This window comes from Nicotiana tabacum, chromosome 13 (assembly GCF_000715075.1).
Source record: "Nicotiana tabacum cultivar K326 chromosome 13, ASM71507v2, whole genome shotgun sequence".
Taxonomy (NCBI): domain Eukaryota; kingdom Viridiplantae; phylum Streptophyta; class Magnoliopsida; order Solanales; family Solanaceae; genus Nicotiana; species Nicotiana tabacum.
In genome coordinates, this window is record NC_134092.1 from 45,606,515 (window position 1) to 45,621,980 (window position 15,466).

Sequence of the window (15,466 nt, forward strand, 5' to 3'; positions counted from 1 at the left end):
TGTATAGTGACAGAAGTACAGAAGATTAAGGAGATGATGAATCATTTTAATATGATGTTTCAACATGTGTTTAGAGAGGGCAACATTGTCGCAGACTTTTTAGCTAATATTGTTTTCTCTTTTACATGTACAACTCAATTTTATTCCTTTTCTGAACTGCCTAGTGCATGGAGGAGATTAATCAAATTTGACAAGTCACAAACTCTTAATCTTAGGGTTAGGATTGCTAAAAGAAAAGCTCCTGACTGATGAGTATGTTAGGTTTGTTAATACATGTTCTTGCTTGTTATCTTGTTATGCTTATATTTTGTATATTATTAGAGTGTTTTTCAGTGGTATTAGTATGTTATCATGCTCATTCTGGTGGTGTTCTAATGGTATATGGAGGTTTTTATACAAGCAGGCAATGGATAGTTCATCATATAAGGGCACAACATGTCCTAATGTCTAGCTTTAGGTCATTATATTGGTTACTGGATATGTATTAGCTACATGTTATACACTAAGTTGGTTCATAGTTTTGTACTATATCAGTGGTGTCTGAAGCTCCAAAGTTGGGATCCAATGTTTTCACAAGGTTTGTTATCTTCTATTGTGCATATGTGTACTGTTCTGACATTAGCTAGTGGTATTGGCATGCTTTCATGCCTAATCTGGAGATGTCATGGCAGGGCATATTGGTTTATTGAAATGCAGAAATGGTACCTATATATAGACTGCTGCTGGCAGCTCATGCTGCAACCTACATGTATCTCTTGGCCTATTCTGCAGACATTCATAGATACAGGAAAGAGAAGACTGCGGTTCAGAGTATGGATGCTCATCCTCATTGCATATGCATACTGCTTGAATTCATGGTTAGCCCCAGAAGTTGATAGTATTGCTTGGATATTCACATTTGCCTTGTAATTTGGAATGCAAATCTTATTGCCTGGTGAGAGCTTTAGAGCTGCTACATTGAGGTTTTGCCCTTGGCTTGTGGATACACACACCATAATACGTTGGGAGTTGTCTATGATATCACTTGTAATAGTTAGCATTTATAGTTTTCTTAGCTTTAGCTTAGCATCTTTTAGGTTTGGTGTTGGACAAATTGTAAAATTTTGATCCTTGGTTTTGGATTATTATTTATATATTAGCCACTAGGCAGCTAGCCTAGTGGTATATTTGCTAAAAAAACTTGAACCCAAAGTTGCACTAGGATTAGGAACTTAATGTTACTATTAATCACTCATGTCATGAGATTCCATCGCAAACATATGATGATTCAAAGGAGAATGGTGCAAATAATGAGGTAAGTTCTGGTAGAGCTTTATGGAGTGATGAAGTAGAGAAGATGTAATACAAATACAAAATTTAGTCCCAGGAGCAAGGAGAAAAGAGGCAACATGTATGACCAACATGCAACTACTTTGAGCCTTAATGCTACAGTAAACCCTAATGTATCACAAACTAGGGTTGAAGTTTATGAAGGGGCTAGCACACTACTAGCTAAACTATCACTTGGAGTTGGTAAAGGGTCACATAAAGAGGCTAGTTTCAATGGCAGATCAGTAGTTGAGTCTTCAGAGAAGAAGGCCAATGGAACAGTAAACCCTAGTGGTACTGTCTAGTTGATGGCCAAAGTTGGAGGTGATCCGATGGAGCTTTCAGGTGGAGTTCAAGTTGGGGATTTTCAGGTTGAGGTACTAGATAATACAGTGAATTCACCTCATCAAACAACTGCAGGTAAGGTATCAAAAGGCAATGGAATAGTAACTTATGTGTTTCCTGCTATAGTGAACCCTAGTTTGTGTGATGTCTACAATCTTCAGTTCAAGGCAATACAAGAGGCAATGAGTGTTAGGGAATTGAATGTTGAGGTGTTAAAGGAGGCTACAATGAAGACACATGATCAAATTGAACTTGCTACTAAGGCATGTACGTTTGAAACTGGGCAAAGTAACAATCCAATTCAAATTGCTGCTCCTACCGTTGATGATCCTGGAATCTTAGCTAGGAAAACTTTTGGTGTTACAAGTGGCACATTGGCTAAAGGCATTCTTATTAACAATAGGGGTCAAAAGGAATTGGGAATGATAGCCAAAAATCATGAACCAAATCTATTGGCCCTCTAGGTGGTTGATGATGATAAGGGTGAGCAGGAAGACCTAGGAGAGGATATTGAGGAAGAATCAACGGATGCTAATTTTCAACAAGCAGCTAGGGATGGTGACATATCTCCCAGGCGTGTTGATAAGAACATATCAGCTGGAAAACATAAAGTAAAAGGAAAAGACTGTACCGGTAAGGGCACAACCAAAGAGAAGTGGGATCTCTATGTACAAATAATATTATGGATAATGCTTTAGTTTGGAATGTGAGGTCTATTAACACACAAAAAGATTTCCAAAGGTTGATTAACCTTCACAAAAAGTACAATTTTTATTTGATTAGATTAATGGAGCCTTGGCAAGATATTAACAAGCTTGAAGAGTATAGAAGAAAGTTAGGGATCCATTCTGCTTATGCAAATTTGAATGGCAAGATTTGGGATTTTGTTGATGAAGATATTGATGTGTATATTATTATGGATATGGAGCAACAAATGACTCTTAAGTTGTTTCATAGAAGCCTGGGCAAGGAACTAACTATTACACTTGTATATGCTAAATGTAATGCAGTTGAGAGAATTGAACTGTGGGATTTTATGTACCATTTAAATTCAGACATGGAATCTCCTTGTCTTGTAGGAGGTGATTTCAATGTCATCTTATCGGAGGAAGAGGAGTATGGTGGCCTTCCAGTCTACCTAAGTAAAGTTGAAGACTTTGCTCATTATGTAGACACTTGTGCATTGTATGATCTTAGCTTCAAAGGGAGTCCTTATACATGGTGGAATGGGAATTCAGATATTGACTGTATATTCAACAGGCTAGACAGGTTCTTTGGCTAATCAACAATTCCAAGATTTATTCCCAACTCTGGAGGTTGAGCATTTGATCAAGTATGGGTCAGATCATGCACGTCTCTTGTTATTTTGTAATGTTAACATTATCCAAGTTAAGAAATTATTCAAGTTTCTTAATTTTTGGACAAAGCACGATACTTTCTTGAAGGTGGTTAAGTAGAATTGGCACACTGATTGTATGGGCAATCCATTTATAGTGTTTCAAAATAAGATGAAGAAGGTGAAGATAGCATTGGCAGCTTGGAGCAAAGAAACATTTGATGATATTTTCAAATAAATAGCAGCCTTAGAAGATGTGATCAAAGTTCATGAGATTGAGTTTGAGCTTCATCCAACAACTCAAAATAGAGCTAAATTGAACAAAGTGGAGGCTGATCTCACTAGGTATTACTATTTAGAAGAGGAATTTTGGAGGGAAAAAGCAGGCATGCAGTGGTTCAAAGATGGTGATAGGAACACTAAGTTCTTTCATTCTCATGTCAAAGGAAAGAGGAAAAGGCTGCAGGTGTCCAGAATTCTTGACAATAATGGTAATTGGATTGATTCATAGGAAGAGATGGCTAATGAGGTAGTGGATTTCTTTTAGGCTCAATTCACTAAGGAAAGGATTCCAATAGATTTTAATATAGTGAATCATGACCCTAAAATGGTCACTGAAGAACAAAATTCCAGATTGTGGGCAGAACCAACATTGGAGGAAGTCAAGCTTGTCATTTTTGGCTTAAATGGAGATAGTGCTAGTGGTCCTGATGGATTCACTGGACAATTTTATCATTCTAGCTGGGATATTATTGGTGATGATATGTTGAATATGGTTAGGGCATTATTTTGTGGTGCTGAGCTTCCAAATTTTATTACACACACAAATCTTGTGTTGTTACCTAAGAAGAAGAATGTTGCAACCTTCTCAGATATGAGGCCAATTAGTTTGAGCAATTTCTCAAACAAGATCATCTCTAGGGTGATTCATGAGAGATTGGTGGACTTATTGCCTACTCTTATTTTTTCAAATCAAGCAGGTTTTGTTAAGGGAAGGAGTATAGTGGAGAACATCTTATTAATACAGGAGATTGTCACTGACATAGGCAAGCCGTCCAATATGGTGATAAAATTAGATATGGCCAAAGCATACGATAGAGTTTCATGGTTGTTTCTGACAAAAGTGTTGAGGCAGATAGAATTTGGGGAGATATTCATTGATATGGCATTCAGGTTAGTTTCAAACAATTGGTATTCAGTCTGTTAAATGGTCAACCAAATGGATTCTTTAAATCTTCAAGGGGTGTAAAGCAAGGAGATCCATTGTCTCATACATTATTTATATTGGCTGCTGAGGTACTTGGTAGGGCCTTGGATGCTTTATTTGATAACCCTAATTTCATAGGGTTTGGAATGCCAAAATGGAGTCACAACATCAATTACCTCTCAGTTGATCATGAATGTACTAGAGGAATATGAAGTAGCTTCAGGTCAGAAAGTTAACAAAGAGAAGTCAGATTTTTATATGCATGAAAATGCTCCTGAAGATGAAGCCAATACAGTGCACCTCACCACTAAATTTCAAAGGCATCAATTCCCCTTCACATATTTGGGTTCTACAATATTCTATAGTAGGAGGCAGAAGGATTTTTATAAGTCCATCATATTCAAAGTACATGAGAGATTACAATCATGGAAATACAAGTTGTTATCTATTGGTGGTAGGGCTATTTTAATCTCACGTGTGCTTGAAAGCATGCCAATTCACCTCATGTCAGCTGTGAACCTACCTTTATATGTCATTACTTAATTGCATAAGATGTTTGCTAGGTTCTACTGGAGTAACTCTGGAAATGGTAGGTCAAGACATTGGGCTGCTTGGGATTCTTTGTGCGTACCTATAAAGATAAGAGTGGTCTTGGTTTTAGATACCTACATGATGTATCCAAAGAACTGTTTGCAAAGCTTTGGTGGAATTATAGAACTAAGGATACATTGTGAACTACATTCATGAGGAAGAAGTACTGCAAAAATATTAATAAAGTGTTGGTACCTTGGAGAGATGGATGTCATGTATGGAGGAAGATGCTTCAAATGATAGATCAAGTGGAGCATCAAATTTGGAGCAATTGAAAAGTGGTAATTCTCACTTTTGTTGTGACAATTGGACTAGACTTGGAGCTTTTTATGATTCTTCCGGGCTAGAACATTGGTGTGATGAATCCATAGTGCATGTAGATGAGGTTGTGGAGAATGGGGAATGGAATTAAGTACTGCTGGGGGAGCTACTGCCAGGTGAGATAGCTGATCATGTTCTTGAATCCATTGCACCACCTTCATGTCATTATTTGAATGATATGCCATAGTAGAAGCTATAAACTAAGGGACAATTTACAGTAAAATCTGCTTGGCAATATACAATGAGAAGAAGGCAGGAAAGCAAGCTATATAAATTCATTTGGGCGGAAGGGTTGCAATTTAAAGTTTGCTTCTTTATGTGAAGATTGTGGAAAGCTAAACTGCCTCTAGATGATTTCTTCTTAAGGCTAGGGTATTTTAGAACTTCCAAATGTTGGTGCTGTAGATTTTTAAAAGAAGAAACACTTCCCTATGTGTTTTTCAAGTCTCCAGTAGCCAGATTTCTTTGGAAATACTTCTCTTCACCTGCATGGATCAACATAGAAGGAAAATAGCTAGTACAAGTTATTAATGAATGGTGAAGAAGGCTAGTGAATACAAGTTTGAAAGCAGTGTACCATGTCATATCATGTCTGATTGTATGACATCTTTGGAAGAGAAGCAATTCAGGAATGGATGGGAAGAGTATATCTATCAACATGTTGATTTTTCTAATCTCAATGGATATACATATGTTGTTAAAGGTGAGAAGACCAAGCTTTTCAGGAGTCACAACCAACTGGCCGGATTTGCATGACTAACTTATGCAACATTTCCCTAAGTTGAAGTATATAAAAGTGTTGTGGCAACTTCCTCCGGTAGGGTGGATCAAATCTAACACAGGTGGTGCATGTATATGGGACAATGGTGGAGCATCATATGCATTCTGTATTAGGGATGGAGTTAGAGATCTTATATATGTACGGGTAGATGAACTTGAAGATGCTGCCAATAACATAGCAGAAGCTCAGGAAATTCTAGAGGCACTAAGGTATATAGTTCATGCCCTGTTTCCTCTTTGTTTGATTGAAACAAACTCATTATTGATGAGAAATGTGTTGGAGGATGTTTGGGAACCACCATGGAGCATTTTCAATCAGGTAGAGGAGATCAAAACACTACTGGCTAGAGGTGTATTCCAAATAGTACATGTGATGAGAGAGGGGAGTAAACTGGCAGATCACCTTGCCAATCAGACTATAGAACATCATGTCATGGTTCAAGTGAATTCATTTGAGGGGTTAGATACTCAAGGAAGGAATATTTTGAACAGTGACAAGCTACAAATACCATATATTAGGGGTAAGAATAACCAAGCCAAACTCTAGATGATTATGTATTGTGAAGGAAAGAAGATGGTGCGGGGAAACATGGTAGTGAGGGGAAGGAGGATGAGGTGTACTGGAGAAGAGGAGATGGTCACGGGCATTGGAGAATACACTTCACTTTCTGCTCAATCTTTCTGGAGGAGAGTAGGAATGCATTTTCTACTAACCTAATTCCTTGTTTTGCAGGTACTTTTGATGAAGCTGGATTCTATGTTATGGCCAAGCTTATTAAGATGGTATTAGCATCTTTGATTCTTATCCCCTATAGTTGTAACCACCACATAGTCCAGCTAAAACCAATACAAAACAAGATGCGGACGAAGCCTCACAAAAACAGACCAAACAAGCACACTAGCATAGGGTACCGGTTTGGTATTGATGGACTGCGATACCTTTTACGGTGCGATTGCCTTAGTACCATAAGCATCCTGGAGGCTCTACAAACAGGTAATACCACTAGTTGGGAATGCACAATGCTCAAAGCAACACGCATGAAACATACACTGTCCAGTTTTGGAAAATCTGGGCATGAGATTTTGAAGCAATTTGCGGGCTGCTTGCCGATTATTTGGAGGAACTGCCAGGCACATGCTACATGTATCAGACATGAGGAAGGTAAATTCAGTTGGTTTTTATCCATATTTAACTGGCACAATCACGAATTAAAGGAGCAAAGCCACAAGTTCACTAAGGTGACATTGAGCTGGACCTTGAGAATGCACTTGATTGCGTATGGATTTGCTAACTTCTGGGCTATATCATGGTTGAATGCAAGTTCCAAATGCCAATTGAAGATTCATATTCATGTGGAATTGAAGTACTCAATCTCAGTTTGGATTGTGCAACTTTGCAACATGGGATGCTCACTTTGGACATACAATGGTCATGTAGTCGTTTGGCTATGCTTGATTCCTAGTATGCATGCCTTCATAGTTCATTATGTACTACCAACGTTGAGTGTAATACTTAGCTTGGGTAATAGGTTTGATGTACCCTCTTTTGTTAATTTTTTTCATTTTGTGAGACCTCCTGATATTTTGTATTTTTATTTGGATATTATTAATAAAAAATACCACTAAGCAACTAACTTAGTGGTATATTTGATATTAAAAAAACTTAGATTAGTCAAAATGGGAAAGACGAATCTGAAGAAGAAAAGAAAGAAGTTATTTACTCTTCTCCTTTCATAATTCCCAAGTGTGTGTGTGGGCGCGTGTGCGCTTTTTCTTGTGGCAATGATCGGTTAATTTGTATGAGAACTGAGAAGCAGAAAACATTTGCACAAGGTTATCACTTATTAGAAGTTGAAGGAGTTATGTGAGAAAATCAAAATGTAGGAGGGCTGAAGTGTACAATCAAAAACTGACCCCTTTCCCAACATAGTTAAGCCGCCACAATTTCACGGCTCCTCCATAAATTCCGACGAATTTCAAATCGATTTTCTCAAAACTTTTCGACCTTCCTTACAGCAACAACAATGGAGAATTCGCATATCGGCGCCCTAAATCCCTTGCAAAACCCTTTCCCTTTCCCTCCTCATCGCCGACGACCCCTAATGAGCCAAACCTACACTACACTCCTTCAGATTCTATCCTATAATTGCCCCACCACCGACTCTACTACGGAGATACAAAAACTAGGTAAAATTACTAAACTTTTATTTTCTTTGCCTGAATTAACAGAAAATAGAGCTCAGAGTATTAGTTTACCTGTTTATCTATGTGGTTGCGTGACTATTAGTAGGTTCCTTTTTTTTTTTTTTGGTAATCACTCAGCCATCCCTATGCCTTAAGTTTGGGTTGTTCGAATTTGAAATGGCAATAAATTCGAATGACCGATTGTGATAGTCATATATATATATATGTGAACATATTTCCTTTTTAGTCCGTGCCAAAAAGAATGAACTCTTTCCTTATTTGGAAATAATTTAACTTCGTGCAATTATTTATAGCCCCACATATATCAAAATATGTGTGCCTCATTTTGCACCACAAGTTCAAAAGTATTCTCTCTTTTCTTAAACTTCGTGCCCAGTCAAATGAGTTCACATAAATTGAAACGGAGGGAGTATATATATATATATATATATATATATATATATATATATTTTTTTTTTTTTTTTTTGTGTGTGTATCTTACATGCAACAGATGTATCTCAATATGTGTTAGTGTCTGCTATATATGCTTTTGATAATCATGTGATTACACATGTACAATATATACGCACAACTATGGTTCCGACGCTAATTTTTAAATATGACATGACTTCAATTTTAGAGAAGATACTAAATACAAGTTATACTTATAGTAACATGTTGGTATTGACAAAGCCATTTTTTAATTTGTCAAAGATGTTTGTATAGATGACAATGGCAACAGTAAATTGGGAAAAGAGAATGAAGTCGAAGAATTGGTTGATCATCATCTCATCAGGTCTGATAATTTGTTAGTTAATGGTCCTGCTCATAAGGAGTCTGACAATCTGGTAGTGCAACAGGGTTCGGGTGATGGAAATGAAGGGAGCTCTCGTTCTGGATACAGAGATTTTACCGGTGCACAAATGGAAGTAGATTTAGATCTCTCAAATCGTACAAGTGATGCAATACAAGGCGACAAAGGCCATGCTAGAACAAATGATATTGATGATATGAATCGTTTGGCAGACAAAACTCATAGTTTTAACGATCAAATGGTCGAGGAACCTGGGAATAGGTGTAGCACTCATGAATCGGAAGTGAAGGAGTCTGATCCTGTCGGACCAGTAGAATTAGACAAAGAACTCAGCATTGATGATGTCTGTGCAGCTATAGAGTCATGTTTTGGTGCGGATACAGTTGCTGAGTTGTCACAACCTGCAGAGGTCTCTGGAGAGGAAATCCCTGTTCCTGAGACACATTTGACGGAAGAAATGGAGCATGGTTTGCGTCTAAAAGAGATGGAATTGGAAACTTTGATATCTTCTGCTGGAGCAACAGATTTGTCCGTCCATGTTCCCATGAGTAAAGAAATAGAGGAAGGGGAGGTTTCTGGGGATTTTATGGTTTTTGATGAATCAGATTATGACATAGTTAATGATGTTCGGGATGAGAAGAAGGTTGAAGCAGAGAAATATCCTGCTGACATTGTTGATCTAGAAGATTTTGCTTTCGATGCTCGCGATAATCCACCACAAAAAAGGGACGCATATGCCTCTTCATCCATTGATGCAGTTGATGAGGATTACACCTCTTTGGGGGGAAAATTCATAAGAAAATTTGGAGAAGAGCCGAAAGATAATGTTGAAAAAGTTTTTTGCTCAAAGGATGTTGAGACCAGAAAGTTCTGTGTGTATGACAGCATTTTGGATAGTGGGAATGTTGCTAAACAAGTTGGTGGAGACATGAAGTTAGAACATCTTGCTGGTTTCCAATTTGGCGCAACCTCCGCAGAAAAGGCAAAAGAAAATAAACACTTAATAGATGCTGCAGAGGTATGATCACTCCCTTCAATCTTTTACTGTAGCACTTAATTTGCACTTAATTTACATTCTAACTATTGCACTTTCCGCTATGTGCAACTTTCATGTCTGTTCTGGTTAATTCGGATTCTTTTCAGTTTGCCCGGTGTTAGAATGCAATAGGGGAATGCCTTCTTAGGAATATTTTGACTTCTCTCATAATCAGATGAAACGTTGTCAGTGTCGCTTGATATGGCTAGTGCAATAAGTGTCCAGCAATTTCACTTGTCTTGGACTCGGTACATTCTCATGCTTCTATGAAGCTCTTCCGATCTGCTATTGATCCAAGTAAACAAAATTCACTTGCTGTTCCAAAGAGATAAACTTCACATATGCCCATCTGCACTTGTGGTGTGACTATTCCCTATTATAGACATTCCCAAATTCAACAAAAGAAAGCTGAACCTCTAGCTGGTGTTCGTAAATGCATAGAATATCCAGACCATTTACCATGTTTGTTGACTTCTAGCAAAATCATCAAGACTTGACTCTAATTCATTCTCCTCCCTTTCTCCTCCTGAAAAAGGAAAGAAGGAAATAGTAGTAGGACTTTAGCAGATTTCTAAAGTTACTGATGCTCTGGCATGCCGCATCTGCATACTTTGTACGTAGTGCATTACCTGATGATCTTGCTTGAGCTGAGGAGGGAAGGGAATGGACAAAGTAGAAATTGGGTTATTGAAATATTTTATATTCTGATAGCCTCTTAATTGAACATTCAAAGTCGTATTTGTGTCTCCAAGTCAGTACGATGGTATAGATGGATAAAGTATAGTTTGCAGTTTTTCTGACATGCAGTCTCACTTTCTATGTTTCTTATTAGCTGCAAATATCGCTATATTTGATTCTGTTCATCTTGTGGCAGGATGCTGATATCGGTAAAAAGAAAAAGAAGAGAGGTCCTTTAACCAAGGAAAAGAGAGCAAAGAAAAAGGTGTCACCCATTCTCCCTTAATTTTCATTTATTTGTAAATGAGTTTATCTTCCTTTACCCTTCTCTAACAGAAGAATGTTAAATCTGGTAATGTAATATGCTTATGCTCTGATTTCGTAGGATCAAGTTGCTCATTCTTTAGTTTGTCTTTATTTAAAGAATCTAATATATTTTGTAGGCCAAAGAAAGAATTAAACGAGCTGAAAAGAACAGAAAGCTTGGAGTTAAAAGGCTGAAGCTTCCACCAGTGGTGAAACCAAAAGTTGTGACATATTGCCGCCATTATCTCAAAGGAAGATGCTCAGAGGTAATTTAAAATTTCATATATAAAAAGGCAATTCAATTTAGCAGATCTTTCAATGTTTTAGAGATTTAACCTTGTTCATTTTTCTTTTGACAGGGTGAGAAGTGTAAATTCTCTCATGATACCACCCCCTTGACAAAGTCAAAGGTCTGCTTATGCTTCTTTTATTTTGTTCTATCATATTGTTGTAAGCTGTCGGCACGTTAGGAGATTTGAAGGCTTTGATGTGAAATTGTGGCATTAATACCTTGTTTCCTAGTTGAGAATTGCTATAGCCTATTTGAAATAGCACTCAGGTGAGTTTGAATGTTTATTAGCACTTCAATCATCACCATTTGCTGACACCTTTTTTGCTATCAATTACTTTGTCATAATGAGATACAGAACTAGAAATATTCATGAGGGTCAAACCTGTAAATTTTTATATGCTCTTTCTGGATATTATTAACAACTTAAAAGGGAAGGGGGTGGGGCAGGGAGGTCTGAAAACGGGAGGAAAAGAACCTTACTTAAAGGGTGTGTTTGGTATGAAGGAAAATATTTTCCGGAAAATGTTTTTCAATTATTTCTGGATATTATTAACAACTTTAAAGGGAAGGGGGTGGGGCGGGGAGGTCAGGGAACGGGAGGAAAAGAACCTTACTTAAAGGGTGTGTTTGGTATGAAGGAAAATATTTTTCGGAAAATGTTTTCCAGTTTTCCCATGTTTGGTTGGCTTAAATGTTTTGGAAAATGTTTTCCCCATCAACAGAAGGGAAAGCATTTTCCAAAACTCTTTTTCAACCTTCCCCACCCTATTCCCCATCCCCCACCCCACCCACCCCTACCCCCACACTCTACCCCACCCCTTCCCCCATAGACTTTCTTTTTCATTTCAACAAAATGAGTATTTTTTTTTAATTCGTAATGTCAAAAAATTATTTTCTTTCATTTCAACCAAAAAAAATACTTTCTTTTCATGATGTAGAATAAGTATTTTCTTTCATTTCAACAAAATAATGTAGAAAATGAGTATTTTTTTTCATGATGTAAAAAAAGTATTTTCTTTCATTTCAACAAAAAAAGTACTTTCTTTTCATGATGTAAAAAAAGTATTTTCTTTTATTTCAACAAAATGATGTAGTAAACAGTATTTTCTTTTATTTCAACAAAATAAGTATTTTCTTTTCATGACGTAAAAAAAATATTTTACAAAATGAGTATTTTCTTTTCATGATGTAGAAAAAGTGTTTTTATTTCATTTCAACAAAATGAGTACTTTCGTTTTATGTTGTAGAAAGAGTACTTTCCTTTTCAACCAAAAAAAGAATATTTTCTTTTTAGTTATGGAGCACAAATTTCAACGTTATTTTTGGGTGAAAAAGTAAAGCGGCACATTAGTTCCTTTGGGCTTGTATGAATTTTTAAATGAGTAATTAAATTCTCGAAGAAAATACAGTCCTGAAAACATTGGGCATTTGGGGGGGCAGGGAACGGGAGGAAAAGAACCTCACAATGTAAAACTATATTCCACATTTTAGGCTATGCTTTAAATTCCATATATTATATCTTTCTTGTGGATTAAAATTAGTCTGTGTAGGATAGGCACAGGACAGTTTCAGGTTATAGAGATAGAACTGAGTATCTATTTTATGTCTGCTCTATGCTTAGATTCTTATTGAGAAGGCAACACACCAAGGCATAAAATGTTTGCAGCAGTTTGAGGCTACTGCTTGCTTTCATAATGTCCAAGAAAAAATGTCGTGTGCTTGTTTAAGTTCCAATTTATGGTTTGTAACTTGCTGCACTATCAAATTGATCAGAAAAGAAACAGTATTTTAATACCCCCTTTCCTTTACTCACTGTTGCTTTTACAAGTGTTTATTTCTATCATGTGGAATAATATCCATGCTTCTAGCCTGTTCTGGCTTCTAATTTTTGTAAATATCTTTTTTTCTTCAGCCATGTTGTCATTTTGCACGTCAGTCTTGCATGAAAGGTGATGATTGCCCATTTGATCATCAACTCTCCAAGTATCCGTGCAATAACTATGCATCCAACGGGTTTTGCAGCAGAGGTGCTGATTGTTTATTTTCACATGAGGTATGTTCCTGCCCGCGATTCATGTTTTCTAGTTTTTTAGGTCACAATTTTTCATTTTCTTACCTCTTTGGAGGGCTTCTTCCTCTGTGTCTCAAGGTATTTAACTTCTTGTCTCACTGGCATGTCTCAGATAACTGTTAAGATAGCAGCAGTGACAAGTCCTACTGCTTCAAACCTTGAGCTGATGTCACCATCAGCTCCAAGTAACTCGAACTCTTTGATGCAAATAAACACATATGGGGTGTTGCATAAAGACGTTAACTCCTCATCTGGTTCAGCTGGGCTTGTTCCTGGTAAGCGCACTGAGCGGACTGTATTAGAGCCTGTGCAAAAGCCAGCTTCATGTACACCTAAAGGTGTAACGTTCTTATCTCATGGCAAGTCTATGCAAGGTGATGCCAGAAAGCATGAAAAGGCTGGGTTATCTTCCAAGGCAGATGATGTTGGAAAACTTAGTTGTCAAATGATCCATAGTAAGTCAAATAATGTTCAGAAGCCAAATGGGTTAATGAAAGGAGTTTCCACGAGGACACCACAAGGAATAAACTTCCTGTCCTTTGGTCAAGCAACTTCAGCTGAGCCCAGTGGTGGTGACACATATTCAGGCTTGTTTAATATGGATTATGGAGTTAAGAAGTTGCTGCCTGGTGGCATGAACAATAGTAAAGAAGCTGCAACATGTGCCAAGAGGGATGGCAGTGTCAAGGATGATAATCAAGCCAACCTAAGTGCCTCATTATGGAGCATGAATCAAATGTCGACTAGAACTCCCCATGCTTCTGCACCTCGGGGTATAAGCTTCCTCTCGGCGGAGAAAGCGGCACAAGACATCTCGCGTCCTAATGAGTTCAACCGTGCTTCATCGCCCATTCAAAGGAGACCAAGTGCAGCAGAAAAAACTTCTGACGAAATGCCGTTTAGGCAGTCGAGTTCCCTATTTCCAGCTGGGCAGACTTTAAATCAGTCTGCACAAAAGTGCAGTGTGGGTATCGCTAGCTCCTCAAAGACACCGTTCCTTGCAAATACACAACCAAGCTCAATTCAAAAGGCTCTTCAGTCAACTTTAGCATTTGCGGCTAAGTTTGACTTGGGAGTTAAGTTTGGAACGTCCAATGGATCCACTAACATTACTTCCTCCATCAATCATTCAAAGGATAGATGAAGACTTTTCAGCCGTGGTGGTTATGGTTGCACGCCCAGACTCATATGAGTTCCCAATCCTCTCTTTCTTCTTCCAGGCAACAATGCACTCCAAAGAAACTCATGACTCTTTAGCCTCCTGTTTCGGATTTTCTGTTTGTTAACAAGTGCAATGCAGATTGCTTTAAGCTTAATGTCATAATGTATGTCAGTTTTGTGGTAAATAAAAATTCTTCTTTACTTACCAAAGGAAATGTATGTCAGTATCTAAAGCGTAGTTACTTTAAGAATAATGTTATAATGTCTACATAAAGTAATTGGGTTAATAAACGTGAGGTTCGATTGATAGTTTTTTCAAGATAAGTATTGCTAATTATAGTTTCTTTTTATTTCGGGAAAACAATAATCTTTGTTGAGGTCACATTCTACATATATAGAAGAGTGAGTGCATCAGTCAAAGCGGACTAGTCTTCGTTGACATGCCAGTTTCATTCATAATATATTTACCTCTATTTTTCAATATTATTACGTTAATTGCCATCACCCAATTTAGTATATAAAGCAATCTTTTGAGGAGGGGTATTCAAAACCGAACTGAAACCGAAGTTTAATGGTTTATTGGTATCGGGTTAACGGTTTAACGGATTGAAAATTTTTTATTAACGGCTTATCGGTTTGGGGGCGGATTATTCAATTTTCTTAACGGATAATCCGTTAACCCGTTAAGAATATATATAATTTTTATTTTTATCCATATATATATATTAAATAATCAAAAACCCTTCTTCCACTATATTAAATAATTAAAAACCCTTCTTCCACTTCCAGTACTCTATCTCTATTCTCTATTACTAATTTACTATTAGACATTTAGAAACCCTAACGCCTAAATTTCAACCAGTAGCCACCAACACTCTATCTCGTCGACTTTCAGTACTCTATCTAACGCCAAAAATATATATAATAGTTTAGCCACACAAATTGGTTTTAATTAAAATTTGAATCCAAAGTGACTAATTTTATAATTGTTTCAAGCCCATCCCTTTAGAAGCCCAATTTTCATGACCCGCCTGGC

At 37.3% G+C, this 15,466-nt stretch overlaps 1 protein-coding gene across 5 annotated transcripts; it reads left to right on the plus strand.

Moving 5' to 3' along the window:
* Positions 1-7,714: 7,714 nt before the first annotated feature.
* On the plus strand, positions 7,715-14,640 carry LOC107805435 (uncharacterized). Of its 5 annotated transcripts, none has more exons than XM_016629477.2 (8): positions 7,870-8,075; positions 8,799-8,868; positions 8,933-9,904; positions 10,797-10,865; positions 11,044-11,172; positions 11,266-11,316; positions 13,111-13,251; positions 13,382-14,640. In XM_016629477.2, exons 3-8 carry the CDS (start codon positions 8,996-8,998, stop codon positions 14,411-14,413), a joined length of 2,331 nt encoding a protein of 776 aa, XP_016484963.2. In that variant the 5' UTR covers positions 7,870-8,075; positions 8,799-8,868; positions 8,933-8,995; the 3' UTR covers positions 14,414-14,640. The 5 variants fall into 5 exon arrangements, with proteins under 5 accessions (XP_016484961.2, XP_016484960.2, XP_016484963.2 ...); XM_075227960.1 differs by having other exon boundaries at positions 8,021-8,075; positions 8,787-8,868; XM_016629475.2 differs by having other exon boundaries at positions 7,715-8,075; positions 8,799-9,904.
* Positions 14,641-15,466: the final 826 nt, after the last annotated feature.